Here is a 23,351-nt window from a genome sequence, read left to right on the forward strand (position 1 = left end):
GTGATTTCTTGTGTTTAGTTTTTTCCCATGCCCAAACGTCATGTCTGCAGTGCAGCGTGTTCGTGGTACGGCCACCAGGGGGCGTCAGTGCACCGGTGTAGCTCCACAGAAGACACAGGTCAATATAAGCTCTTACATTTCCCTACGAGAACTTTATTCTAACAACATTGTTACAACTTTTTACAATAACAAAATGATATAAATAAACAATACAGAGGAACAGGGTGTATATACAGGCAACACTGACTGTGGGTGGAGCAGTAATGACTTCCCCTCCATTAGAAATGTAAACAAAAGGAGGACACCACCTTGTGAATATGACTGTGCCATCAGGGAAGATGGCGGCTAAGTGGCGGTGCAACGTGTCAAACTGAAACAGGATTGACGCAGGTCACCGCACAGACGTCCCGACAGGAATAACCGCCATGCTGCGCCCGCAGGATAAGACAAAGAGAGACCCCTCACAGAGGACACGTTTGATTTTTCTTTCTTCCTCCAGGGTTTGATGTTAAAACAGTGATGAACACACGGATGAGAGAAGAGGCCGTCTTCTACAGTCCAGTGTAAAAAAAAAAAAAGAAAAAACTAGAAAAAGTGCTTATGTTATTTATGTTCAGAGTAAGACATTTTAAAATTCAGTTAAGACTTACGAAACAGCAAGTGAAGCAACCTTTCTACGTGAGGACAGGATGACTAGATCCACAGTTCATACATAAATAGTTGTCGTTATATCTACAGAAACTTTTTCACTCCTGTGGGGCTGCGCTTGAGAAATTCAATTAAGATCGAGCCAAAAGACAGAGTCCACACTCGGCATAACCTGAGGCAAAACTTCCATTGAAAACGTACAGCAATTTACCAAAGGACTTATATGTCGTCGCTAGAATTATTCTTGTTTAATAGACAATAACGGAGGTTAGTGGTTGTGTCCTGCAGTCAAACTTCACAGAGGGTTCTTTACTCTTTCTTTCAATCAATATCCGAGGGGACAGTCACAGAAAAACTAAACAGTTTCATAAGACATGCATATATCAGTGATGAAATCATCTTAGGAAACAGGAAGGTCTCTCAGTCTCACATAGTCAACTGCTCTAACTTGACCTGGAAGGGGTATAAATAGTGCAATACAAACTGGGCCTTCTGAGCGAGCCAGTCGGGGGACACGTGTTAAGAGCATTAGCCGGCTCGTATTAATGTTAACAGTGATTATTCAGAAATCAGGGTTTCTGATCTGATCCAGATGTGCTCAATGTTGACGCAGGAAGAAATCATTACGTTTGGTTGCAGATCCATATCAGGGGGCGGACACAGGATTGTTTTTTCCTTAACATTCCACATTTTCGTTGTTTTGTCAGAGAATAATTCATGGATCTTGATTTAAAAAAAATTTGTGTTTGCAATTTGGTTCAGATCCAAATAAAGATGTGGTTCTAGTAAATTCTGACGTGTTTTCATAAGGGGAGTGTTGGGCAGAGGTACGAGCTACTGAGTGACTTCTGGTTAATATATTTCACATCTGCAAACAACTGATTCCACCTCAGAGAATCATTGATTAGCATGTCGAGCCGTCACGCTGATGAGATTCCACATTAAAGTGTCTTAGAGTAAGCAGGAATACATTTTGCAACAATTCAAATAAATGAACTCTTTTAGCCAAGAAAATGGGACAATGTCAACGTGGCTCTCATGAATAAGTAGTTTCAAAAAGGTCGCTCTGTAGAAAAGGACAGTGGTGGAATCAGGAGGATCCCAAGAGGAGAGAAATGATTGAGGTTCCTTTAAAGTGTCCAAAAGTGTTTATGACGTGAAGCACAAAATCCTTTGTGATGTTCATGTGATGTTCAAGTTGCTCTTTGGTCAGGAACTGGAGCGCATGGTTGGTTTGTTTATGAATATATAACAACGTTTTTTGATTTCTGATAATGATTATAAAGAAAAACGAAGTGTTGCAATTCTCCTGCCGGTGTTCAGTTAAATCTTCAGGCACAAATATTGATATGAAGTTATTTACCGACCTCCCAAATTTAGAAATAATGTACATTATTATTTTTTAGAGAAAAACCATGAACCCCAGTTTTACTTTCAACCCCAAAAGACAAATTGAAGAATTGTTTGTTGAGTTAAACGGTGAAAAACCAAGTTAAAAACATTCCGTGGCTCCGTGTCAACGCTTCATCTAACGTGGAAAATTTGCATCATTATAGGGACTTAACGAACAGCTGGTAAAATAAAAAAAGACGACAGTGCTTGTTATACGATGGACTCTCTCAGGTTTGCGTCTACAGGGAAGAGCTGTCGGTCGGGGGCCGAATGTAATAAAACCTCATTAGTAATTTCGACAGGTACGACCATGACATGTGGCTCAGGGGGTTCGGGGCCACACTGGGCCCCTGTGTGCTGTGGCACTGTCTCAGGAGTGAGAGGCTCTTGGTTTGCCAGAGTTTCCAGAGCGGCCTGCTCCATCTCCTCCGCCAGCTCTGCGTTGCTCCCATAGAGCACTCCCAGCTTCCGTGCAAGCAGCCCCTCCCTTTCTGGCGGATCACCACTTCCATCCTTTTTACCCGACCTCTTAGAGCGGTGCATGAAAGCGGCGTGGCGTATGCAGCGTTTTAGCAGGTGGGTGCGGTAAGCCCTCTGAATGACCACAGCCGCCATCTGCTCTTCTTTGTGGCGCATCGTTGTGGTAATCGGTGCAAAGGAGTCTGATGTGGGGTTGTTCAGGATGAATTTCGCCTCTATGCTCTCCTTCATTGCCGCCATCTCCACCGTGTCTCCCAGGACAATCTTTGTGACGGCCAGCAAGACATCCAGGCAGTGGATCCTGTCCCCGATGACCAGCGGCATGTCCATCTCAATCAGGCGAAGCAGGTTGGGCTTGGCCACCCTCAGCGGCTCCTGCAAGGTGTCACAAAAATCGGAGAGCCTGCTGTACTCAATGAACTGAGTCCCGTCTAAGTCGAACTTCTCCCACGTCTCGTTGAACATTTCGAAGTCGTCCTCGCAGAGCGCGTCACCGCTCTCCTCCTGCGCCACGTTGAAGTTCTCCAAGATGATGGCGATGTACATGTTGACCACCACCAAGAAGGAGACGATGATGTAGCTGCAGAAGAAAATCATGGCCATGCCCGGGTTGCCACAGTTACCCTTTACGTCGGTTCCCGGGTTCTCAAAGTTTGGATCACAGTCTGGAAAGTTGCTGTTCAGCATCGGGAGCAAAAGCCCGTCCCAGCCCGCCGACGTCGTGATCTCAAACAGGCAGATGATGCTACCGCCAAACGTCTCAAAGTTAAAAATGTCATCGATCCCAGCCCCCTTCTTGACATAGGCAAAGTTTGACATGCCAAATATGGAGAAGATGAACATGATGAGGAAGAGTAGGAGACCAATATTGAAGAGGGCAGGAAGTGACATCATCAGAGCAAAGAGAAGCGTCCGGATGCCCTTGGCTCCTTTAATAAGACGCAGAATCCTGCCTATTCTGGCCAGTCGGATCACTCTGAACAGAGTGGGCGACACAAAGTACTTCTCAATGATGTCAGAGAGCATCGTGCCTGAAACAAAACCAGACAGACGACAATCAGAGAAAACACGTAAGGAGTCTAGGATATATGCATTTCTTACTTTCTTTAATAACTGACCAAAAATATTGAACTTTTTCACGATATTCAAATTTTCTGTATTTCAAAACTGTGCTCCTAACGCACGAGGTACCCACCAGCTATTGACAAGATGACCACAACAAAATCAAACACGTTCCACCCGTTGGTGAAGAAGTACTGCCGCAGGGCGAAGAGCTTCAACAGACACTCCCCGGTGAAGACGACGATGAACGACACGTTCAATTTAAAGAGGAAATCCTCCTTCTCCGGGCTCTGGTTGTCCGTCTCCACCATCATGCTCACCATGTTGAGGCAGATGAGCACCATGATGAAGATGTCAAAGAACTGCTGACTGATGAAGTCAAACACCACGCCCTGGATTAGGTTCTGCAGGTTCAGAGGGAGAGCAGGGTGAGGCCGTGGGAAACACAAACCCGCTGGGGGTCATTTGGCCTGTTGGTCAGCACGGGGGTCGTGGATGACATCATGCTGCCATGCATACCGATTTGTTTTCAACATCAAACAATGCAGGTGGTAATTTGTACCTTTATTAAACTACGTGACACAAATCAATAATCGCTGACTGACATCATCAGTTGTGAATGAGTGACGTACTGTCGGACGTGGAATTGGCTTCTGTGGCTTCTTTGAACCGAGCTTCTTCATGGCTTCGTAGTATTTCTTCTGTTCCTCAGTCATAAATATGTCTTTATCTCCAAAGTGCAGACACAACATAAGAATATTAATATTAATATTAAGTCTCGCGTGCCTTCAAATGAAAAAACATCACTTCTACGTTCGACTGATTCTTATTAAAAGTGTGACACTTATCTTTTTCTTTTGTTGGTTGAAATTGTCAATAATGACGCCGATGAAGAGATTGAGTGTGAAGAAGGCGCCGAAGATGATGAAGATGACAAAGTAGATGTACATGTAGAGGTTGATCTCATAAGACGGTTGCTCTTCCACCTAGAAGGAACAAAACATTTTAAATCATTTAAAACATTATAAGAAGAAGCTGTTTTTTCTCTGGTACTCGTATTATATAAGTAGATCAAGCATAAAAGACGACTGAGAGACAGAGCGGGGAGAAACTGAAATGTGATACAGGTCAGGAAGGTCACTTGTTGGTCCAGAGTCACTTTACTATCACCATCTGTCACATACAGTATATATTACATATATATGTAATTAAGTTAAAGAGCAGAATGGCGTTAAAAAAGGGGAAGGGGAAATATATACTGGATGGAAAAGCAGCTTTCATTTCACAAATACATTATATACAATATCATATAATATTAATACATACGGTCCTTTTGAAAATAGGGACTTGGAAAAAGTTATAGTTCCAAATCATAAATACATAGAATAAATCTTTGTTTTCAAAAATTGAAAAAAATAAGAATATATAAAACGATTCCACATCTGAAGCAAATGAGAGACTGTGAAAGAAAATTGTGAAAACCAGGGATAGATTGTCTAATAATAAATATGACATCATATTGTAACACTTGGTTATCACAAAAACAAAGTTGTGATAAAATAACCCAAACGAAAATCCCCATCCCAATCGAGTTAGCTGCCGTAAATAATCACCTCTCTTGAGTCCACAGCAGCGTACATGATGTCCATCCAACCTTTGAACGTTGCCTGCAAACGCAAAGAACAGCATCTAAATTTTATCTTTCCATCATAAACATCACCATAAGCTTCACAACTCAACAGCGCCACCCCACCACTTGAAGCAGCGACAGGTAGCCTTGCCCCACGTTGTCGTAGTTGACTTTGACGTTGACCCAGCGCGCCTCCTGCGTGGCTTCCTCCATGGCCATGCAGTCGCTCCGGTTGTTGACCTCGGTGAGCGGGAAAAGCTCCTCTGTGGTGGTGTTGATGCAGCGGTAGAACTTGCCGGCGAACAGGTTTACTCCCATGATGCTGAAGATGAGCCAGAAGATCAAACACACCAGAAGCACGTTGAAGATGGAGGGAATCGCCCCAACGAGAGCGTTCACCACCACCTGCCCGACAGAGAGGACTTTGTTAGAACTGACATATATACACAACTACTTCCTGATGTCTGGTGATTGGACGACTGAACAACAAACGTGGTGCGAGTCACTGGCGTGTCAGTCAGAGCCGATACTCTTACCTGAGTCAGCTCTGTGAACGCAGCCGTGGTGTAAGCATGTGTTCAACAAACATAACAAGGAGAAGCTGGTCATATTCATACAAAAACACATTTGACTCTCTAAATCAAGTAGTCAATTTACACGTGGCATTAAATGTTTACTCCTCATTTACTAAAACACTTTGGTCAGAGTAGAGGAAAATCGTAGACAAACATGTCGTTGCATTATTTGATCGATCTCTTCTTCCCTCTATTCACGAGTGTCTTGAATAACGTCCATAGTTGAGGACTGCTTTGTGTGTTTACCGGCCAATGGTTGCTAGCTGCCTAGATGCTACATTGCTACTTGGGAGCAGGAGCAAATAATCACATTTCTGTCTACAACGTCATTTTATATGGAGTAACAACACATTTGCTTTTATATTTGTGTTCCACGTGGTCACAATGCGTCCCCGACCACCTGCTGAGCTGGTTCGGCTAATTGGATCACAATCCGTCCTCAAAGCATCTCGAGTGAATTTACACCTGAACCCTCACGCGGTCGAGCTCTCTCCGATTGCAACCCAATCGCCCAGAATGCATTTTAAAGGCAGGTGTAAATGGGGTAAATGTTAGCCATGCACATTACTCAAACGTTGGGCATTCCTGACGGATAACTCACCCTCATCCCTTCAAATCTGGACAATGCTCGGAGGGGCCTCAGCGCCCTGAGGGTTCTGAGGGATTTGATTGGCCCAAGGTCAGAGTAGCCCATCCAGTTGGCAACTAAACTAATCAGGGAAATCTGGGGCAGAATCAAAACATTTCCTATTCAAGTGTTACCAACAACGTTATCTGGCGTAAACCGTGTCTGTATGCATGTGCTGTGGAAAAGAAGACATCAAAACTTACATCTACAATGAAAAAGTCTAACCAGCACCAGGCGTTGGTGAAGTAGGTCTTGAAGCCGTATGCCACCCATTTAAGGAGCATCTCGATGACAAAGACGTAGGTGAAAATTTTGTCAGCATACTCCAGAATAATTTTGATGGTTCGGCGTCTTTCTATGTATATGTCTTCAAAGGCCTGCCAAAAGAGGACATTCAATACCTCGACACACGTCCTGACGGTAAAACAGTATCTTCAGACGCTATTATAAAACAGTCTGTGCTTCTAAATTTGTTGCAGTGATGACAGCCACTAACCAGAGCCCCGCTGCTGAGCAGGATCATGAAGATGATGAAGGTTTCAAACCAGTCGTGCTCCACGATAGTGAAGCAAGCCCTGCGGAGGTTCCACCACTTCTTGCCTCTACCTTGGGTGATGTCCACAGTCAGACATGGCCAGCGACTCACACATTCTGGGGAGGGAGGGAAGGTTTAGCATCGATCCAGAAAGTCTTAGATTTCAGGAGCATGAACACTGGTGCAATGAAAACAAGCCTAGTTGTCTGAGTTGGTTTACAGGGCGTCCATACCGTCAGTGAAGCAGGCCTCTGGTTCCACTGGTTCCGGCTCTTCCTCTTCCACCTCTTCTGGTTCAGGCTCCGGTGGTTGGTAGTCCACTGTGCTGCATATCGAAGAATCCCCGTCACACAAAGCACCCATCAGCTGGACAAGAATCACAAAGGCAGTTGATTAACAAAGACGGCTTGTGAAACTAATTCACGATTCTCCCCGCGGCCCATTGTTAATTTGAGCAGAACCCATTTACATCAATCATCTTCACATGCGTCAACCTGTAGCACTGGATAAATATGTTAAACGGTGTTAAGTGTTGTGTTTGTTGATAAATTCGTCTGCAGAGTTACTCACTTTTCTTGGCATGTTACATTCATCTTCTGAGTTTTCCTGGAATAGACCAAAATGGCCACGTTACAAACCACCGGTGCAACAAAGACACAGGTCAGTTTGTCATTAGGAGAAATATAGTGACATGGTAGTAACCGTAAGACAGCAAGCAAAGCGGTAGATAGATAGATAGATAGATAGATAGATAGATAGATGCAGACATACAGAAACATAGATGTTTTCTTACTGTGTTCTGGTTGCTCTCTTCATCTAACATCTCTAAGTCAATAGCGTCATCAGCATCGTCGTCGTCATCATCGTCTTCATCATCCTCCTCGCCCAGGTTTTCAAAGTCCGACTCTCCCTGGGCGATTGGCACATTGAGACTGAGCTCTCCGTCCACAGGAAGTCCAGAAGGCCGGCCTTCAACCAGACAATTAGATATCCCGTCTGCCATTTTGAAATCCTGACAGGTGTCTAAGTGGTTCATTTCGATTCCTTCTGTTTTTGGCTCCGAGCCATCCGTCGGACCCTCCTCGGGCCCCCTGGGTTTTTTGTCGAGATTCTGCTGAACGATTCGCACGACGAACGCCTTGAACCAGTCGATGCCTCGCGTGATCCTGCCGATGGCAATCTGGAGGTTGTTCATCTCCCCGTCCTCGTCTCCCGCTGAGAGGTTGTCCCCGCTGAACGAGCTGAGGAGCAAGGCCAGGAAGAGGTTCAACACCTGAGGACAGAACCGCAAGGAGTGAGGAGGGTCACGAAATAACACACAATAATGTACATCTGATTTTCTTCTTGTTTACGCAGAAATCAGAGAATGAGAATTTGGCTTTCATTACTGTTTGTCCCAGATTAAGAGGGTGTGAACACATGATAGTGTCATATTATCCCCACATTTGTCGTCGCTGGGTCGAAGTGTGCCGACAACGCTGAACTAAACACAGAAGTGCGGACCCGCTCATTGGTGCTGTGATGAAGCATCAGTAAATATTTTGTTGTCTGCCTCGAGTTGCAGACGCAGCTATCTTTAGTTTCTTAAACCTGTTGGTCAGTTTCTCGGTTCCTATTTCCCAGGTTTAGCGGGAGATCATGGTTACAAAGGCCGATCTCTTTCATTGCAGAGCTCGGGGCCGTGAATCAGTAAAGAGGGCTGAGGGGAAAAAGGATGAGCTGAGGAACACACGAGGCCGCCAGTGGAGGTAAAAAGCTTTTCAGCATTCACGGTGAACAAGATATTGCTGCCACTTGGCCAGAAATATCACTCCGGAGATTGCCCCCCGTTTTAAATTCCGTTTCCTTCCGAGCAGTTCGAGCGAAGCCTGAAGGTGTGAAGAGCTTGAACTCAATCGGACATTTTGAGAAATACGCATTCGTTTTCTTTCCAAGAGAGAAGTGCAAAGGAAACTCTCGTACATTTCAACTAAATCTTAAACTACAGCCCATTTCACTTTGTTGTAATTTACAGTCTGGTGATGTGTAATCAGTGTAACTAGTTTTGGAAAGGGCCAGGTCAGCAGTTTCCCCGGCTCTCAGTCTTTATGCTAAGCTAAGAGACTGCTAGCTGTAGCTTCATATTTAACAGACTAATATGACAGTGGTGTCGACCAAACAGGGGAAAAAGTAAAAATGATTAAGCTAAATGTTAATTTAAAAGTTTGAGGAAGAACTCCTCATTTATACTCCTTCATCATAATCATCTCAACTCTAATTTAATTTTTAAAAAATATTATTTCAAGGAGCAGGAAGTGATCTGATGAGATTATGAGCTCAAGAGAAAAAAACATAATCAGCACAAAATGCTCCTCATGTCCCTACACATGCAAGTCGAATCTCCTCTGCTCCATATGCTGTGGCGCTGATAGCCCGACGCGATCACCTCTTCATCAATTACGGCTCAATCTGCGATCAAATGACTTCTCCCTTAACACCCCAGCCCCACTGCCACCTGAGCTCTGCTCGCTCAGCTGTCTGTGTTTGTTCCCCCGGCGGCAGCATGCTTACTTGAGCCGGATCTTAGCACATACTCAAGGTCAAAACCACTGTTTGATGGCTCGAGTCATTTGATTTAAATAGAACCCCCCCCCCCCCCTTCCTCTTCCATGAAGTGTGTAAGTGAATTATCTGGCTTCATGTCAGTGTGCATTTACTGTATGCGGGAGATGTGCCAGTGAATTACGAGTAGAGGGTTGGGGGGTTGAGTGTGAGACACACAGAAAAGCCATGACGATATTGACACTATGCAGTCGGCTGAATACCTTTGTCAGCACTTGACAATGAGCCATTTCCGTTTCATTTCTATGAATACCCTTAGAGGAAATGGTTTTGGCTCCAGTTGTAAAATGCGATGCCGAAATGATGTGCGAGAGCTGATCATCCTTGATCCGCGAGGCCAAGACAAAATGTCAGGGACTGTGGAAAGTATTTTTCCTGCACCAGACACTCTTCTTCGCTGAGCATCACAAACTCTGCTGCCCCTACTTTGTACAGATTAACTCCGTTCACAGCTGAACTAGGTCACCGGTTCTAGTAGATGTTGGTGCCCCACAACAACAAAAACACATGTAACACCAAGCATGTTGCTATGCCCTGTCCCCCAGCTGTGTCTGCCTGTCCTTGGCATCCCTCTGCTGACTGGTAAGCAATAGACTGGTGAGACATGCAGACCCCCACACTCTCCTGGCATTATAGTAAGATCACTGTAAGATTTAGAAAGATTTTAGAAAACAGTTTGTCAGCTTTACAGCTTCACAGTAGCAGCAGCTGGACAACATGTCAGTAGTGAGGTGGCACAATGTGTGTGAGCGCTTTGTGAGCAGATATGATATGATATGGATATGAACGCTGCCATTTTGCGCATTTGGAGCCAGAGTCTGCACAGTAGCGATCGGGGGATGGAGTCGTGGTGGCAAGGTTCCATCGAATACAAGCTGTGGACCAATCAGGAGCCAGTCTCAGCTGTCATTCAGGACCCCATTTCTTTTTTATATAATCAAATAACGAATTAAAATGAAACTGATGAAATAAAACAAATGAAAACAACAGAAAACATATATTTGAGAATTTTTTTTAACTTTTTTAGTTTGGTCCATCTCCCGTCCATTAACATGGAAGGGGCGGTGTCCTTTTGAGGACCTGTCATGTCGTCCATCTTTATATACATTCCATGGTGTGTAGAAATACCTGAATAACCGTTGCACCTACCACAAGATTTCCGATGACCATGACCAGCATGAAGACGACCAAACACATCCCAGCTCCTGCCACCTCCATGCAGTCCCACATGGTCTCGATCCACTCCCCGCACAGGATGCGGAACACGATGAGAAACGAGTGGAAGAAGTCGTGCATGTGCCAGCGTGGCAGCTCGCAATCTAAGGAGATCTTGCACACGCAGTCCTTGTAGTTCTTCCCAAACAGCTGCATGCCCACCACGGCGAAGATGAAGACAATGATGGCCAGCACCAAAGTCAGGTTCCCTAAAGCGCCCACTGAGTTTCCGATGATCTTGATCAGCATGTTGAGCGTTGGCCAGGATTTGGCCAGTTTGAAGACACGCAGCTATCTCCAACACAGGACACACACACACAGAGACAGTGAATAACAGGAAGTAATCTCACGGTGGTGAATGGATGCAGATGACACGAGTCAGTGTTTCTCACCAGACGGAAAGACCGGAGGACAGAGAGCCCCTGGACATTCGCCAGCCCCAACTCCACGAGACTGAGCGTGACAATGATGCTGTCGAAGATGTTCCAGCCAACTTGAAAGTAATAGTAAGGATCCATTGCAACAAGCTTGAAGACCATTTCCGCTGTAAAGATCCCTGTGAAAACCTGAAGACAAAAAAAAAACGTTGGTTCCAATTCTACGGTAAAAAAGGAAAGTTGCGTGGTGACGTTTCAAAGCTGCAGATATTCACCAGATTCCCCACTAAGAGCATGTACTCAAACTCCGGAGTCATGGGGGAGTGCTCCATGGCCATGAAGAGGGTGTTGAGCACGATGCAGATGGTGATGGTCAAGTCGACGAAAGGGTCCATCACCACGACGTACATCCAGTTTTTAAAGACCACCCAGGACGGGGAGCAGTCCCACTTCAGGAACTTGTCGGCAAACTTGTACCAGCCGGGTGGGCACGGCCTCTGGGCATCCTCCAACTCTAGACAAGGACAGGGAAGACAAAGAATGATGCAGTCTATCGGCGGTTTCATGGGTTATCTTTAAGTGATAATGGGGGACACAGCTCACAGAATGCAACGCCGAGGGATATTAAAATTCCTCGCTGTGCCAGGTCAGAGTTGAGCTGAAATAGCCCGAGCTTAACACCGCGAGGGTGCGACACTGGACGCTGACAGGGATTTCTACAGCATACAATGTGATTAGCCTGACCGGACAATGCTACTGTATTAGCCTCGGATGAATGAGTGTATAATATTAACAACTGCTCGATAATCTATGCCATTTGCGCTCGCGTTACAGAATCGCTGCTGCGAACCTGCAGCTAAGCCTCGTGTATTTCTTCATTCCCTGAAGGCACTTGGCACCTCTAAACATATTCACCCTGCTGCGTTGAACACAAACAGTAACCCTGAAATAGGCATCACGGTGTTGTGTCATCTACTTGTGTTAGTATAAGCAAATATATTCATAAGTGAGTGCCGGTGCATTTTTAATTACACGGTACCTTCCATAGCAGCTGCAGTGAGCACGGTCATAGCACTCGCTGTCCTCTGCGTCAGGCCTGGTCCGTCCAGATGGATCATGCTGTGCACAGAGCCCAGTGACCTTTCCTCGAGTTCATAATCTGCAGCAGACTGTGAAGTGAAGTGATAATGAAAATAAATTGAATTTAGTTTTGTTGCAAGCTCCCTGTAGAAATCTCCCCAACCCCGACTAACCTTAACCATGGTGGGCGCTCTGATGAGTATGTTGGGAATGACTCTCCCGTTGCAATCCTTGACAATGTCGTCACATTCAAGACTCAGTTCATCGTCCCCCAACTGAGACGACGTGTGATGACTCAGCGACTTCTTACTGGTTAAAGTGGCTCGGCTCCCAAGATTCAGAGGCTGTCGGGTCAAAGGTTCGGTTTAAAAAATGTTTTTTTTAAATCGTTTTATCACACTTAATAGGTATTTATCATAAATCTGTGCTAAGGAACAAAACAAAAAGCCCTTAATTCTTGCTGTCACATAACAGCATTATTACGTGTGTCAGTTACCTGGTCTTGATTCCTGAGTTGCTCTAGTAGCCGCTGGAACTCCTCCTCTTTCTCTATGGCCTCTCGCTGGGTTGCCTGATTCTGCTCGTCGTAAGCCATGGCTACCACGGCCAGGATGAGGTTGATGAGATAGAAGGACCCCAGGAAGATAATCACCACAAAGAACAGCATGTATGTCTTACCAGCTGCCCGCAGGATCTGTGTTTGAAGCAAAACAGAAGCTGCGAGAACTAAGGACAAGTTTCTTTTCTTTTTAAGATTTTTTTAATTTGAAATTTAAAAAAAAGTTTCTAAAGTGGTCTGTTTGCAACAAATGAAAGAAGTGCCAACCAGCTGGAAAAGGTTCTCCCAGTAGTCCTGGGTCATGAGTCTGAAGAGGGCGAGGAAGGCCCAGCCAAACGAGTCAAAGCTGGTGTAGCCATAGTTGGGGTTCCTCCCGGCCTTCATGCAGGTGAATTTTTCGGGGCACATTCTGTCAACAGGGAAGAAGAGTCAGCGAGCTTTGCCCCAAATCTGACACCAACAGCTCTGAAAGACGACCGGACCAGACCGACCATTGAGGATGTTACATACCCAGCATCAGAGCTGTTCCCACAGAGTAGAGCATCGAGGCTTCCTTCCACAAAATAGTGATTATCTACAAGGAAACAAGGAAACGAGCAATGAGATCGACTCCAGTGTGGACGCAACCTTAAACCTTATATAAGAGACACGATACTTACCGGAGTTTTGAATATATTCCATGAAATCAAAGGTGCTGTTGGAATACGTCGTCTGATTCACGCCCATGGTGCCGTCGTGGGACACCGTGTCGCCGAACGTTGCCGTGGTGTTGAAAAATTCGAATGAAGTTTCATTTGAAGTTTCGATCGGCCACAGCACACATTTGTGTCGCAGATTTCCCATGAAGAGCTGGAGGCCGATGAGGGCGAAAACCGCCAGAGCAAACACCGTCAGAATCATGACGTCCACCATTTTCTTCACCGACTGGATCAGAGCGGCCACGATGGTTTTCAAACCTGACAAATTGCAGATCGTATGAATGTACGTGGCAGTACAGTTACACTACTACTCATCTGGGATCATGACATACTCAGTGACACAAACACAAAAATTTGCAACAAATTCATATGAAATATTAAAAATACCAGGAATCACAGTAATTGTTTTAAGGGCTCGAAGAACACGAAACGTCCTGAGGGCTGACACGTTGCCAAGGTCAACGAACTCAGTGACGTATCTGTGGGATCAAATAAAACAGTTCATGGGACCCACAGCCAGAAGAGACCCAGCACACAGACACACACACAGATACAAATACACAACTTTTTTGAATTACCACTTCTGTTTGTATTAAAAAAGTGTGGATTTTATGTCATGCTTGTACGTCATGATAATAACATCAGAGCACTTTTGTCGGTTCTCAGACGTGACCTCGTACTTGTGTCCTCAGATACTTACGCCATGCTGATCACCATGAAATCCAGCCAATTCCACGGATCTCGAAGGAATGTAAAAGACCCCACACAGAAACCTCTGGACAACACTTTGACTGTTGCCTCGACGGTGTAAATACCAGTGAAAACATACCTGGAAAGAAACGATGCGGCATGAGAATGAGGGAAAGGAGGATTAAATATAATACAGGAATTACTCGAGTACTCACTCCACGGTTTTACTCCATGCTGGTGGGTTGCTCATCGTCATGAATACACAATTCGACAGAATCGTAATCATGATGAACATGCTAAATAATTTAATTTCAGGATTAAGGAAAAATACTTGACATTACGTGTATAAGCAGACTTTTTTTTTTTTTTACACAGACTCGGGCAACAACAGCCTCAAAGGATATGAATGTATAAGAATTTTGATGCTTCCTCTCCTAAGCAAACTAAAGGGGCTCAGAATGTAGCAAGCCGGCTCAGCGTTGAACCTGAAGATTGTGTTTCCTCTGGTGATCACAACGAATGTCTGGAAAACACAAAGATGATCAGAGTGAGTGTGAGGAGTCCCAGAATAAGAGTCGTATAAATAAACAGTGACGACAATCCTGAAGTAAATACTCTGAACGCTGAACTGAGACACATGCGTTCCTGACGTGAAACAGTATACAATGCGTGAGGGATACTGAATGCAGTTGAAACAGCAGAAATAGAAGATGTAACACATCCTGTGGTAATTTAATGTTATGTGAGGACATGCGAGTCTAAGTAAATACTAAGTGAACCCAGATGATCTGACGTTCTGTCCTTTGTAGAAGGGGTCCAGGTCCTCCAGAGGTGTGTTGAGCATCTCAGATGGAGGGTCTCCGTAGATCATGGGCAGGCTCTTCCCCGCCTCCAGGTCGGCGTTCGGGGCTTCTGTCGTTTCGTCCTCATGGCCCTCTACTTCTGCAGCCTTTTTTCTTTCCTCCTTGACCCTCTCGATCTCCGCCAGTGATTCCTGGCTGAAGGGGCGGAACGCATCGGCGCCTCGGGGAGGGAGCACGGGCGCCATCTTCGCATCGCGAAGGGATACCGCCTCACCAGGGTCTCCCTAGAAGAAGCTGGAGGGAGGACAGTCAGTAAACAGAGGACATATAATGTGTTAGCAGACCACAGCAGTGAAACGCAGACAGAGTTCACCATGACGGAAATATGACCCGACCCATTTTTCTGGCAGAAATGGACAACAGTTATTCGCAATCTTTCTTTGTCTAACGTGACGATACTACTTTTATCGTACCGCATTCCCTGATTTTGCCTAAATCTAATTTGATCATTGTAATGGGCGGTCGTGCTTACATTTCAGTCACGTATTTCCTAAAATGACAGAAACCATGTGAAGATTCTCAGTCATCCATGTTCAGAGGTTGTACGAGTGTTCGTTGGCAGCTGCACCTGCTTGTGTTTCTCGCAGACGTTTCAGATCTTCTTCACTTACTAATGACACCTTTCAGTTATTCAACCTTTGTGGGAACAGATAGGAACACAGGTACAGACCCACAGCCACACATTCGGATCAGGGGGTGGGTCGTGTTTTAATAATCACATTTGGGGAGTTTGAGGACTGGTTATTGCCCAGTCCCAGCATGTCCCAAGTGTTGGTGATGATCATAGTTGCTGTGATCCGTATCCAAACCCCCTCACCCCTTACCCTCTGGTTCCTGCCCTCCACCCTGTGCCCCACATCTCTGAGCAGACACCACGGTAACAAAAAATGAAGAGACGGCACTCAGGACGAGGGCCTGGACTTTCCCACCGTTCTAAAGAGACCACGGCATTGCTGGTGTACATCAGATTACTTATTAGCTTAGCAGACACTCCACGTCTGGTCCAAGTGGCGTTTGCTTACATGCTTTGATGTGTTTAGCAACCAGTCAACATCACTTGGTTTCGTCAGGAGCAGCTGAGGTTAGACCGCTGCTGTCACGCAGAAAAATAATGCAGTAAAGTAGTTTGTACATAGGACGGATTCTCCTATATAAAAAAAACGACGTGTATTTACCACATAGCAAAAGTATTAATATGTATTTTTGCATGATTTTAAGTTTTATGCTTTTAAAAGTTTGAGAACAAAAAGGAAACAAAAACAGCACAAACACAGATCAATGAAAAGTAAATCATCAGTTGATCAATTAATCACCAAAATACACACACACGCACACTCACACACACAGACACAGACACACACACACACACACAGACACAGACACACACAGAGACACCCTGGTAACAGCACATGAGAAGAGGAGCTGCTGAGTTCAGTCATGTAAAGACACGGAGGCCGACTGAGCTATCAGCACGACGGGATCGACAGTGACACCGCGCTCAAACTTCCTAACCAGAAGAGAAAATCGTGCATCCACACACATACGAGGGCGACGCACACGCTCGCACAGATACGATGGCTGCCCAGCTGCTCCAGGCAATCAGGACGGAGCGTCGTGTTACAGGAGCCCGATGACTCCGCTCATTCCTTCCTGGCTGAGCCTTTGCTCTGCGCCTCTCATCCCTCCGATAAACAGGACAGCCTGCCAACTTATCTCACCGAGCCGACTCCTTCCCTCCACCACCACCTCCTCCTGCTGCTTCACAGGAGGCCCCAAACACACCGGGCCTCCGCCTCTGTGGCCTTACCGGCACTTTACAACCACCCCTGCCATACGACACTGGAGCCTCTAAATCCCTCTTTCACACAACACAGTCTTTTCTCATTCCATCTCACACACACATCACTCATCGAATCTGCTCAAACACTCACCGGACACCAGCTCTCTGTCAGGTCAGCGTTTCCTTTTTTTTTTTTATTACCAATGTCAACCTCGGTGTCATTCAATCACAAGACATCCTGCGCAGCGCTGCACCCTCAGGCGACTTCCAGCACAAACCTCAACCTCCCCCCCATCATCCCAGTTCAAGACAATCTGGGAGCCGCGAGGCCTCAACGCCTTCGCCCCCTGAGCCAACCTCAAAAAACACCTACGTCCTGAGAGGGGATGTGTTTCTCTGTGGCGGACGGGGAACATTTCCTGATTACGTTAAATCACACTGTAACTGCTGAAGCCATCAAAGAGTAATCCCTCAGTTGAAGGAAGTCGTTGCCTCGTCAGTAAGACAGACACACGTCCGTCTACAAACCAATCAGAGATAGACGCAGCCTTCTTGCTCGGTTCAGACTTTCAGGTGAGAGAACTTCCTAAAAGAATCGTTCGGAGATTAGAACGATGTGGTTTGGTATCATGCGTCTCCTTTTGGGTTTTTTAAGGTGACGTACCGTCCTTTCAAGTCGGGGACACAACCGGTGAAACTGCATCTGAATGATCGAGATGTGTTTCCACCTGTCGCGGATGTCAGGTATAAAGTAACACAGAATGAATCTACTCTTAAGTTAAGTGCCTTTTCCAGTAGATCTATTTCATCACTTCCCACCAAAGGTTTGATCTTCAGAGGCTCGTTCGATCGCATCGAGGACAGGTGGCAAACTGGGGAAGGGGGATGTTAGATTTCAGAGGCCTTCCCCGACAGTAACATATATATCATCTTGCATGTCAGTGGAGGCCATGTGACCTGTGACATTCTGGCTGAGGATATGGACGGGGTAATGTAGACACCTCTTGGTTACAGAAGCCGGCCTCGGAATGCGAATGCCAATATTCACCTCCGGAAACTAACCCAACTAGCTTCAGGTTTTTTTGACACAAGGGCAACATGAGTTCACGCGGCAGGAAGGAGAGGCCGCGCCGTCTTCTCGTAAACAGCGGAGAAGTTGAGTTCTCTACATTTTCAGGGTCTTGAGTTCCAAAAGGATTCAAGTGGTCCGATGTCTTTCAAAGAAAACATCTTAAACTGAAGTCGTACTTGGTCAAATTGGCGTTTATAATCAATTTGTACGTGTTGGTTTAAGTTCGGTGCCCCGAAGAAGCCGGGGGTTCAAATACAAGTCCTGCGGCAAACATGGCCGACGTGTCAGACGGCGGCTTGACGGCCTGTCAGTCATTATTCCACCGTCACCTGACCCCGGAATGTGGTCAGGTTGTAAACGACAGATCCACAGAACAAACAAGGGGTTTTATCAACAAGTCCTTTGACATTTACCATGCTCCTGTCCCCCCACCCCCCGCCCCCGTTTTCTCACGGGGTCGAATCGCAATGCTGTGGTTCACTCTCTCCCTGCTTGCTTCAACACCCTGTCACCCGCCAGTTAACCTTGTAGTTCAAACCCTATAGGGAGCCACATTAAAACAGACCTCTCCACCTGCTGCTGCTGCCCCCGGGCCATTGTATGTCGTCACCAGAAGCGTTTTACACTCTGAACATCACATCTCAGTCAAACTTTGTCTCTTAATTGAACAACTATCAGACGTATGCACAGTTGCACAATATCTCTACATGCACAATGTTGAGACATATAATCCCACTACTTATAAATCCAGACTTTTATTTAAGGATGCAGCGAAACAGTGCGAAGGTTTCATATCAACCAGGATCATAGGAGCCTTTGGGGGGGGGGGGTTAATCAACAGTTGTATGGTCTTGAAACTAACTGCTTAAGTAACTTGAGCTGTTTTGGAGTAAACCATAAATGTAAGATCAACTTTGTGGCGTCACCAAGAATAGTGAGGTCTTAGATAGATTGTGTTGCGGCTTTCTAAACAGATTTTTCCTCCGTCTTAAACGGACCCGTCTGGCCTTTGCACTCGCTGCACAGACATCGGAGTTGATTACACGAGGAAGTGAGTTGGAGAATGTTTCATGCAGCTTGTGACGGGTCAGCGGGAGCTATCATCGTATTCATACCAACGATCAAGTCCATAAAAAACACAGACACCCGTCAAGGATCTGCTCGCTCATGTTCCACTCATCTATTTAAAAAAAAAAAACACATCTGTTCCTGTGAGTAAAAAAATATGTCAAACGCTGTTAAATGTACATTTTGAGGAGAAAATGATGAACTTATCTTCAACCTTATTTCACCTTTGAATACTGTGGAAAATACTCAGGCCCAGCCAAGCAGTCACATGGGTTCAGTTGGTGAAAGAAACTCAAAACCGACACCTTCTGCGTCCAAGAACATGTGATGCGAGACACACAAACACACTCCACAGACGCGTCTTATTCCACATCGTGCACATTGAAAGCGACATAAATCTGTATCTTATGCCACTTTTAGCTCACATGTGACGACACAGGTGAGCGGCGAACACGTCCCGGAGGACATTCACCTCGAGTCAACAACGTCTCAGGCAAACGATGCAGTAGAACTCACTCTAAGAACATCAACAACAACGAAATGATGATCCCACATCCATGTGCACTGGCCCCCTGCTGCTGGAGCTCCACTGCAGGAGCCCAGCTGGGTACGTAAAGGCTGCAGGGCCTGGGACCGCAGTGCAGTCTGAAGATCCGTCTCCACGCTGTCCCACGCCTCTGATCTGGGCAGCAGCTGAGTAACGATTGGGTGCGAGCGTCCACAGCATCACAGCGTCTTGCCCATCTGCAATAAAGACGTGGCCTAAAAATAAAACCTTGTCCCTCTGGCAGGAGGCATCATGGGGGATTGAGAAAGTTGCAAAGTGTCCTCGGAGAGACGTTCGAGTACGAGAACCTATTTACTGATCCAATAACACGTCTTTTTATTGTATTCCAAATGTTTTTGTGCAACATATAGTGCAGATCATCTACACAATAAGGGACATAAATAAAGGAAATAAAATAAAACTTGACAATATGGATGTGCAGCCATAATACACACACATAAATATATATATATATATATATTTCATTTTAGGCCGATTCCCAGATATTTCAGATATTTCTCACCAGAATGGCTGAAATACTATTACCACGTCTTTACAGAATATTAGTTTCACCCTGATAAAACTGCAATTTCATTCTTCTCTTCGTCTGCTCCAAAAGAGCAGTTGCGACGTGCTAGCATTAGTTGTTACAGCGACGAAGAAGAAACGATTTCAGGTATCGTAGTGTTAGCCAGAGCTCATTAAAAGCTGTGTCTCAACTCAGGATCTTTAATCCTTCAGAGGCTGCATTTGTAGACTGAATGAGTCAAAGCCAATGCGTCCCTGTCTGGTGACCCCGATCACAGAAAATCCTCTGCAGACCATTCTCGTTCCGGCGGTCTTCGTGGGCCCTGTAGACCACATCCTCCGAAGGACCGGGCCTACCTAGGTAATGGTGCCAGCAAGTATCACGAGCTGGGATCCTCTGAAGAACGCGGCCCCTGAATTGAGACGCAGCTAAAACGTCAGCAAGTTGGAAATATTTATCAAGTCTCTCATTTATCATTCTCTAGTTTGTCGAAGGGTTTAATTTGAGTCAGACCAGTAAGCATCACCTCACACCGGGTTATAACATACGGCTGTTAATGCACATTATAGGAGTTTGTTAATGCACCGATATCTGATCTGCATCTGATCGGTCACAGTATCGGGAAAGGAAACTGGTGTGAGAGCATCTCTCTGGCCTCCAGGGAGTCGATCACCTGGCAGTTGAGGACATGGCCCTGTCCTGATGTTCAAGTGTGGCAGTAAAAACACATGTTGGACACAACATCACCTTCACAACACAAACACACACTCACTCATGCACACATTTAAAAACACTGCTGAGACGCCATGAATCTACCAATTCCATATTTGACCCAAGCTCCATTACAGGTCTACGTTTATTATTAGAACAAAGGTGCTGCTTTTAAAACAGCATTTGATTTATTTGGCAACACGACTAATTATTTTTCAGAGCCAACAAATAAATTAAAAATAACTCCACGTTCTATCTTTCAAATGAAAAAGTAGTTTGAGCACAATTCGAATCTTAAAACCATCAAAAATCATTCACGAGTCAAATCCTTCAATCTGAGACTTCTCCGCGTCCAAGCTTCATGCAGGAGTCGCACACATGAAAACTGAATTCAGGAGGTTACCTTGCACGGTCCAGCAAAAATATTTCCACAGAATCCAAGAAACTTGAGAAACAAAAAGCAAGTCCTCCGTCCAGCCTGTGAGGACGCAGCTCTGTGGCTGCGGGACAGCTGTTGCTGACGCAGAGTGGAGCTCTGCACTGAAACCGGAGGAGTCGCTCCAGGTAGGAAGGAGCAGATCAGACCTTTGACACTTCAGCCGCGGAGCCGCTTCCTCCTCCCGCACAGCTGGTCGCTGCTGCCCGCCTCTCCGCGCGCTCAGTCCGGGGGATGGCTCCCGCTGCTGCCGCCTCGGAGCTCCTCCTGCACCTCCTGCACCACCTGCACCTCCTGCACCACCTGCACACTGTTCCTCCTGCACCTCCTGCACACACAGATGACAACACAATGATAATATTATTATTGAATAATGATAACATCACAAGTTTTAATTGCATTGCATTAAATGTGCATTAAATATTTCTTGCTTAATCATGTTTATTTATCAATGACTGATTACGTGTGTGTGTGTGTGTGTGTGTGTGTGTGTGTGTGTGTTTAATGAGTGTACTAGTATTTCATATATTTTATTTTCTTGTACTAATATATATTTTCTGTTTTTAGTGTAAATTACACTAAGTCTACCTCTGTATGAAGTGTACTACACAAATTAAAATTGATTGAAAAGTCGTGTATCATTATTAAATAAATAAAGTGATAAACTTCTCTACCTCATACAAGTATTTATACATTCAGTCATTTTAACTTGTAAATAATCTTGTAACTGTTTTTAAAAGGTGCTCTATACAAAGTTTATCATTAAAGTTATTATTATGCATTCAGTTAAACCTGTAGGTACTAAACATATAAATATCATTATCATTATGTTTGTTATTGTCATTATTCAATAATAATATTATCATTATTTCTCGTAGACATTGCTCTCAGCGGTGAAGCAGCTTCCTTCTCGTTTCAACAAGTCTGACAATGAGGATTTAAGTTTTTAGTTATTTTCTGTTTCAGAAGTGGAGCCACGTGAGGTGAGAACGTGGCCGAGGATCAGTCTGTGTGTCAGGGCATGAAAAATAATAAGTTCCTTATTTGTTTGAGGATTTCTGATGAATTAATCTTATCGGATCAGCTGTGATTTTTAATAAAACTGACAAGGCCTCCAACAAAGTTCTTCGCACAAATAATTAGAGAGGAAACTTCACTAGGAACCAATACAAGATTTAAGGAGCAGTGTTATAGTCTTTTGCAACCACAAGAGGGCAGCATGATTTCACAAAGTTAGTTCTCATATTGTGCTTTGGTGCCACTTCTCCTATTTATCTTTCACTTTTAAACTAAACTGCAAGACTTAGTGGGATTAATTTAAAATGTGAAAACTCCACAAACCCTCAGTTGAACACATGAATCTGACAGAAGGTCTTCAATTTTGTTTTCTGTAAGATTTTAACGAAAGCAAAACTATGCAACAAAAACATATTCAGCAGGAAACGTTTTAAAATATGGGTAATATCCACACTTTAGTTGTGTCTCAGTTCAGTGAGTTGAAAATAATACTCATAATTATGTTTTAATTTGTGCACAAGCACCTGAAACCAAAACATAGTTGAATTTAAGTTTGGAATGATTGGGTCCTTGTCCATCTTACACCTCCATGTTTCTATGGACGACCCGAGCAGACAAACCCAACACTGGCTCCAGGAATCATAACACTCACACTATGATATGATAATCTTCTTGGAAAAAAGATCAGATTCTTGATTAGTCTTCATTTGCAGAGAGGGGGTCCAGGCCTGCGTCTGATTGGCTGAGCCGCCCTGTCGGTGTGAAGGCTATATTTGGCTGAAAGGTGCGCGGTATGATTATACAAGGAAAATGATATCTATGATTACAAATGTAAACTGGTGTCATCTGCTTCTTGGAAATGGAGCCTGCTGCAGTTCTCTCTCCCCCCCCACACACACACCGCCTTCCCCCTGTTTCAGGACACAGAGCAAATAAAATGATAAATACTTTTTACTTTTACTCTCCAGTATATATAATTATGTATATTATATATATATGTCAGTCATGTTTTTATTTCGACATATTTGTGCTCTATGTTTTGTGTATGCTATTTAAAAATGTAAATAATCATGTTAGATTTTGTATCTTTAGTTTATTTATTTATTGTTATATTTTAATAGTTATTTTAGTAGTAGTTGTATTAGTAGTAGATGAAGT

The 23,351-nt window shown here is 44.8% G+C and overlaps 1 protein-coding gene across 3 annotated transcripts; it reads right to left on the reverse strand.

The window, feature by feature from the left end:
- Positions 1 to 125: 125 nt before the first annotated feature.
- scn4aa (sodium channel, voltage-gated, type IV, alpha, a) lies at positions 126 to 21,428 on the reverse strand. Of its 3 annotated transcripts, XM_035146448.2 has the most exons (28): positions 21,144 to 21,428; positions 19,470 to 19,697; positions 14,964 to 15,267; positions 14,575 to 14,693; positions 14,386 to 14,475; positions 14,181 to 14,309; positions 13,868 to 13,959; positions 13,442 to 13,738; positions 13,293 to 13,356; positions 13,050 to 13,191; positions 12,720 to 12,917; positions 12,397 to 12,567; positions 12,183 to 12,312; positions 11,419 to 11,657; positions 11,159 to 11,332; positions 10,701 to 11,057; positions 7,744 to 8,223; positions 7,521 to 7,556; positions 7,184 to 7,316; positions 6,912 to 7,066; positions 6,619 to 6,792; positions 6,389 to 6,511; positions 5,336 to 5,617; positions 5,196 to 5,249; positions 4,431 to 4,568; positions 4,215 to 4,319; positions 3,716 to 3,986; positions 126 to 3,551 (listed from the first exon to the last, which is right to left on the reverse strand). In XM_035146448.2, exons 3-28 carry the CDS (start codon positions 15,216 to 15,218, stop codon positions 2,251 to 2,253), a joined length of 5,709 nt encoding a protein of 1,902 aa, XP_035002339.2. In that variant the 5' UTR covers positions 15,219 to 15,267; positions 19,470 to 19,697; positions 21,144 to 21,428; the 3' UTR covers positions 126 to 2,250. The 3 variants fall into 3 exon arrangements, with proteins under 3 accessions (XP_035002339.2, XP_047194337.1, XP_035002342.2); XM_047338381.1 differs by lacking the exon at positions 19,470 to 19,697; XM_035146451.2 differs by lacking the exons at positions 13,293 to 13,356; positions 13,442 to 13,738; positions 13,868 to 13,959; ... (4 more) ...; positions 19,470 to 19,697; positions 21,144 to 21,428 and having other exon boundaries at positions 12,720 to 12,940; positions 13,050 to 13,185.
- Positions 21,429 to 23,351: the final 1,923 nt, after the last annotated feature.

The sequence above is a fragment of the Hippoglossus stenolepis genome, chromosome 21 (genome assembly GCF_022539355.2).
Source record: "Hippoglossus stenolepis isolate QCI-W04-F060 chromosome 21, HSTE1.2, whole genome shotgun sequence".
Taxonomy (NCBI): Eukaryota; Metazoa; Chordata; class Actinopteri; order Pleuronectiformes; family Pleuronectidae; genus Hippoglossus; species Hippoglossus stenolepis.

What these genes read in the sequence shown, in the direction of transcription:
- scn4aa (XM_047338381.1), bottom strand. Translation starts at nt 15,218, where the DNA reads ATGGCGCCCGTGCTCCCTCCCCGAGGCGCCGATGCGTTCCGCCCCTTC. An exon ending in TCCTCCGGTCTTTCCGTCTG is followed by an intron (nt 11,058 to 11,158) that starts GTGAGAAACACT and finishes TGTTGGAGATAG; the next exon opens with CTGCGTGTCTTCAAACTGGC. An exon ending in CTGCTGTGGACTCAAGAGAG is followed by an intron (nt 4,569 to 5,195) that starts GTGATTATTTAC and finishes TGTTCCTTCTAG; the next exon opens with GTGGAAGAGCAACCGTCTTA.